Source organism: Gymnoscopelus microlampas, assembly GCF_963454915.1.
Source record: "Gymnoscopelus microlampas genome assembly, chromosome: 10".
Lineage (NCBI taxonomy): Eukaryota > Metazoa > Chordata > Actinopteri > Myctophiformes > Myctophidae > Gymnoscopelus > Gymnoscopelus microlampas.
Window position 1 is genome coordinate 20,285,439 of NC_139947.1, and position 6,286 is coordinate 20,291,724.

A 6,286-nucleotide genomic window follows, 5' to 3' on the forward strand; every position below is an offset into this window, starting at 1 on the left:
ATTACACTACCGGGTAATTTGTGAATCCCTATTTAAGGTCTTCAAGTGTAGTGTGATATTCAGGACAATAAATGTGTAATATTTCTCAAGTATGATTCAAGTATGATTTTTTTTGTTTTTTTTTATCCTGTCCAACACCACAATACATGATACACAGTTGTTCCTTTTCCTCCAGGTATTGGTGCAAGAACTGGGAGCATAGACCCTATTCAAACTATGGAGACACTGCTTTTCACTTGTATTATTCAGTCATCATGATGCGATTGTTTCCCTGTTGTTCATGGAAAGAGAGTATTTTAATAATAATCATAACAATATGCTTGTCACATGTAGTATTTGGCCTACAGTAGCACACAACATGCCAAGCAGTCAGCAAATGAAAACTTCTTTCACATTGTTACATTTACAGTATATTCATATGAATAAATACAAAAATAAGACACAGAATAGATCAACCACAAGATGGTGCTACTGAATAATGTCAGTCCCCAGCCCATTCACTCAGCCACTGTTGACACTTCATCCTCTGTTCCTCACTCTCTTCTTCCTCCTCACACCTCTGTCCCCTTCTCCCCTTTCTCCTCCCCTCCTCCCTCGCTTCTCTCTCTGCCTCCTCCTCTCTCCGTTTCCTCTCTAGCTCCTCCATCCTGCTCCCCAGAATGGCCTCCACGGTGCCCTCCAGAGGCCGCAGCGAGCGCTGCGGGAGCCACTTGGGGTCAACGGCAGGCAGAAAGGGGTCTCCAGCATTAGCGAGCAGGGGCTGGGGTTCCAACGGAATGTGGAGGAAGTGTGCGTGCAGCATCATGCGGTATGGGCCGTCGTCTGTTCCCAAGCTGTAGGTGAAGTCTCCCACGATGGGGTGGCCCATCGCACTGCTGTGGACCCTCAGCTGGTGGGTCCGGCCAGTGAGAGGCTGGAGCAGCACCTTGGTGACAGGGTCTCCATCATACGTCCCATACTCCAGCACTGTGACCTCAGTTTGACATGGCTTAGGGTTCTCACAACCCTCTGTTCCCTCGATGCACATCATGTGTGTCTTTCCCTCTGTGGAGTTCTTTCCAATAGAGAAGTCCAGAGTCCTGGTCGCCTCGTCCACCCAGCCACGCACCAAGGCGAGGTAGGCCTTGGTGACTGTGCGGTCCTTGAAACATCGGTACGCTCGGCCGGCTGCTGCCTTGTTGAGGGCCACACACAGAGCACCACTGGTGGAAAAATCCAACTGGTGACAGAACCTGAAGCCATAGTAGGTGTCAGGATCGGCCAGCTCTGGGAAGCGATGTCTGAGTTGTGCCTGTACCGTGTGATTCTCGTACCACATCTTGCTGTCAATGCGGATGTTCCAGTGCTTGTCCACCACGATGTAGTCATTGTCCTTATGCAGTACACGCAGTCCATCCAGACTGCAGGCTGGCTCTGTGGTGGTGGCTGCCATGGTCAATGACTGACAAACTCAACTCTCTTGGTCCTTCATAGAGGAATGAACACAGGACACGTGGAAATCATAGATGTAAACAAAACACGTCAGGGGTTTCGTTTACGTCATCTGGTGTGTGAGTCCCATGCTTAGCTGAAGGAGAGTGGAGCACAGCCACAGCAGAGGACGCATGCGCGTTCTCAAGTGTAGTGTTATAGTTGAAGTAGCGTAAATGTTGTGCAATATTTTACCCAGGTGAGGTCAGTTTTAATAAGAAATTAGATTTTTTTTAGATTAAATTCTTTTTTTGTCTGTGTGTTTACAGCATGTCTCCTGAGGAATGAGGGAGTACTTATGTGTTTGGTCCACCATGCCACTACAACACATCCTGGTTGCCATGGTTACACTGAGCAAAATAAGATATCACCATGCACAGTGGGGAAATTGTGAGGTTCAGTCATGCTATGCACGGTGCAGAAGGACATTGAGAAGGTACTGCAATCTCAATCCATTTTCACAGTCCCTGCAGTTCTTTATCTGCACTACAGCACCATTGCTGCTATCACCATGGTCTGATCCCCTTTACAGGAACACACAGCATTGCACATTAGAGATCCTTATGGTTCAACACTTACTAATGTTATCATTGTTTTGAAATGTCATACTGGTGTAATATGCCTATGTAATTCATTTGAGAGCCTCCTCTCACATGTTGGATTATATCATTTTACAGTATATTAGGTTTCAGGAGCTCATTTATGCGGCCTCCATCACATTCAGAACGGGGCTTATGAATAATTATGAACCCTGAACTTAGAATATATTTTATGTCAACAACGTATAATGCATATAAATGGATTAGTTAAATCATCTGATTTGTTGATAGGTGTGGTACATTAACCATATACCATGGCTATAACGTCTAATATCTTTTTACAGTTCCACACAGTTGTGTGGAACTGTAAAAAAAAAAAAGTAAAAAAAATGTTGTTCTCTTTAAGCAATTAAATTAATTAAATAATGTAATACATTCATTTACTTGGCTGAGGTACAATCAGAAGAACCACAATTATTTATACTTATTTACAGAAAGATGACATTTTATTAAATTGCTTAATTTATTTATATACTGTAAATTGTATTCATTAATTTTATGCGTCAACATGCGGTGCATGTTGATGCATTCACACACAGATTTAGTGATATTTCGGCTGCCCTAGACATAATCTTGGGGACGTCGCCTGCAATTGTCTGGTCTTTCTTTTTGTCCAGGATTTTGGTGACCTTCCAAGCTTGGTGCCCCTAAAGCCTATGCATTAAGTTGGGCCTGCTTCCGCATCCTCCGTGATATCTCTGAGCCCACCGAAACGAATTCCACATCAACTGCAGGTTAGTTTTGGCAATATATTATTGATTGAATGTTATATGAATATTCTCCATTATAACGGAAGTCTATGAGAGCATTGTGACTCTCTCAATGGCTCTGGTTCACAGGACAGGGTCCTCCTAACTAACTTGCATCTGCCAATCACTGGCCTAGCCGCTGCTCACAGGATGCATACTGCTGCAGAGCACCCAATAAGTCCTTGTAAGACACGTCTATATGGGAAGGCAGGGAAATGAACTCAGTGAGTCTGATGTGCCAGGGGAGGAATCCCAGCGTGCTGTCCACCGGGCCAAACTTCACCACCAGCTCTGGGTCTGGAATATTCCTTGACTCCCTGAGTAGTGCATCTAGCATGGTGACGTTGATGTCTTTGGAGCTCCTCTCTTTCCGTTCCACGGCGCGACACAGCTTCTGGGCTGCTGCAACGATGCTCTGCTTTCCGTCCGCTGGGGACAGAACTGTCACTACCGGCTGACGGGACAGCACTTTGAGCTGGTGCTTGTTATTCCCATTGCTGAGGAACTGCATGTTATAGTTAGAAGCCTCTCGTCCCAGCAGGTCCTGTTGCTGCTTCTCTATCTCCTCTAGGAGGCGGGAGCTGTTCTTCAAGAAAACTCCCTGACTATCATACACACTGACATAAGATATGCCAAAAGCCATGCACCAAACAACGAGGTTTGCGATGTCCGTGTAGCTCAGCTCCTCTTCGGCTATCAACAAGCCAAGGTGAAGGGGCAGCTTCTCCAGAGGTTTACCGCCAGCGCTGAACTGAACATGGCAGCGACCTCCCGAGCGTTTTACGATCGTCTGGGCAACCTTCTTGTCGTGGTCCGGAAACCCGGAAAGTGCGATCGGCATGAGAAGCATGGCAACTGCCCACTCCCACAGCCATCCATTCCAGTTCTGAAGCTGGAGTCGGAACCAAGTGATTAGCATCCTATGGAGGTGAAGGAATACATGCATCACCCGCCACAACAGCTTGTAGATGAGCGCCATGATTTAACCCTCCTCAATAGAGTGTCAAAGGATAGTGGTTAGAAGTCACAACACAGCTACATTTTCTTCAGTGGTACATCGTGTCACATACGCCCTCATCTATTTTGCCATTGGTGTAAGCTTGCTGCCATCACCTCGGTCCTCCGGCTGTGATCCGACCACTGCCACCAAATGTGAGAAAGCCAGAATTGAGTGGCTTGAAAGGTGGATTGATGATGTCATGTTGATGACGTCAGTGTGGACCTCCATATTTGTGTCGGTGGATAAGAGCAAAATCATAGGTTGACAGTTCTTACTTAGTATGCCAAATTAAATTAGTATATGTGAGACTGTTTAGTATGTCAGAAAGAGTAGTAGCTAGCTACTCAATGGTACGTGAAATGGATACTACATTTGGGAAATATTGCAGTATGCAACAGTTGTCTTCACTAAATATGGTGTCCTGTGGAACTCCATTTTTGGGCCACATTCAAATGTGATTATTTTGGGGGTTCACTGCCTGAAAGGTTTGGGAACCCTTGTGCTAAGTAACATAAGTCATATACTGCATACCGTATACACCAGACCAGCAAGTGCGTCACACCGCTAAAGCTGTGCCCCTTTTTTGGGGCATTCTCCCAGTTGTAAGCATTTGGTATGTGACCAAAATGAGCTTATATAATTTGACACCTTTATTCAATATTTGTTTTGATTATATTCCCACAAGCTGGAAATATTTGGAGCATTTCTCTACTAAGTTGATATCTCTCGATAAGTAGATTTTAAGAACTAGAGCTTTGTTTAATAAAACCCCTGGAAGACTAAATGTAAAATAATAATAATAAAATACAATAAAGACAACCTCCTTGCAAATGTTAAAAGTCAAGACTGTATTTATAGGCCACCATATATTATTTCTTAATAATAACGTGTGAAAATGTTTTGATTTGATGTCTAACAGTGCCACCATGTGGAATAACCGAGCAACTGCACCTCTAACCAGATGTCAGATCGAATGCCCTGCTAAAATCAGGTATGTATGATATAGGCTAACTGTACACTACACTCCCTTCAATGCTTTGAGTTGAATAGTTTGAGATTGACACGAATTGCTATTGTGTTGTGATTGGTATTAGCCTGCTAACCGCCACCACGGTAAAAAAAAAAGCCTAAATATCTGTATACCCAAATACTGCCCAGACATACATGACAGTGACTGGACAGGGATGCACCTGTTGCAATATGCTAGTGTCATTCAATCCGGCTAAGAGGTATACGAGAGGTGTTGACGTGGTCCTGCTCCAGTGTGGAATGTTCTATCCTGTGTGGACAAAGAATGCCACATTTTATGGTTTTTGCTTTCACGTGGTGCTGTACCACGTCACTTGCCTCGACCTTTTTGCTTCTTGTAAGAAGAAGCCTTTCGAGGTTGAGAAAGTCTGAGACCGTAGCTTAATTTAGCTGCGAGCCACTGCCGTGGACTGGCCAAGGCACAAAGATAATACACGACTCAGTTACTGCTGCTGCCAAGCTATGTACTCCTTCCTCGTTGCAGACATGGCTTGAACCCGATCTCTTTAACTAGTTGCACCACGAAGGAACCTTGACCTTTAGGATCAAGTTCCCTAAAAATAAATGGCTTAGTCTCTCGAAAGCAGAATTTTAGTTTGTACTAGAAGAGCAGAAGCATGTTGGACACATGCATACATGAATTCCGGTGTATTGGCGTGTCTCCTGGATTGGCACACTGTTTGGAAACCACTGCTCTAGCCAGTTAGGCTAACTAGTAACAGGGTAGTACCACGCGTGCAAGACTGAATTTGCTGCATTTACACCCAATCCTACATGTTGCTAATGCTTTATTCAGACTACAAACTACAGTATAACTAGCACACATCAGAACAAGCATTAGCAACAGTGACTCTATTTCGAGCTCTGAGTCTGTATGATACCAAAGTGCCATATAAAGATCTAGTAATAAAAAAAAATGATTGACTGTCACGACTCCATTCATACCTTTAATCGAAATGTGATCTGTATCTGGATAAGGAAAAAGGCATATTAACGCAAGCAGGCAGCAGCACACATGACAATCGGCATGTAATCAGATCAGGCAGAACGTGTCCGGGGGACGTGGTCTGGCATATGTTGTGATCGGATCATTGTCAAACGCCAAGCCAAGTGTAAACACAATCCGTACGTGTTCGCTTTAGGGACCACCTGCCCACAGAATAGTATGTCATCAGATTATTCTAGATGAACAATTTGCAATTAATTTAGCAGACGCTGTGATCCAGAATGACATACAAGTACAAAATCTAAAAAAATGGGCATGGCATACCCTGGGCCGGGACCTAGTCAACAAACAATAGGGATGTGTGTGTGTGCGCGCGCGCGCGAGCGTGTGCGTGTGTGCGCTCAGGGGTCTGGCCTTTGGACAGGCTACTTCCCTCCTTTCAACCTGCATGAAATGTGTACATTTAGCAGAAAACAGTCCATTATTGACCCAT

At 44.6% G+C, this 6,286-nt stretch overlaps 2 protein-coding genes across 2 annotated transcripts; both read right to left on the reverse strand.

Annotated features, from left to right (window-relative positions):
* Positions 1-374: 374 nt before the first annotated feature.
* LOC311053630 (RNA pseudouridylate synthase domain-containing protein 1-like) lies at positions 375-1,575 on the reverse strand. The gene has a single exon (XM_084069265.1). It carries the CDS (start codon positions 1,430-1,432, stop codon positions 482-484), a length of 951 nt encoding a protein of 316 aa, XP_083925391.1. The 5' UTR covers positions 1,433-1,575; the 3' UTR covers positions 375-481.
* A 1,367-nt stretch (positions 1,576-2,942) lies between these two features.
* LOC311054129 (dehydrodolichyl diphosphate synthase complex subunit nus1-like) lies at positions 2,943-3,797 on the reverse strand (the record flags this gene model as incomplete). The annotated part of the gene is made up of 1 exon (XM_084070009.1): positions 2,943-3,797. The coding sequence occupies one exon, from the start codon at positions 3,795-3,797 to the stop codon at positions 2,943-2,945; it is 855 nt and encodes a 284-aa protein (XP_083926135.1).
* Positions 3,798-6,286: the final 2,489 nt, after the last annotated feature.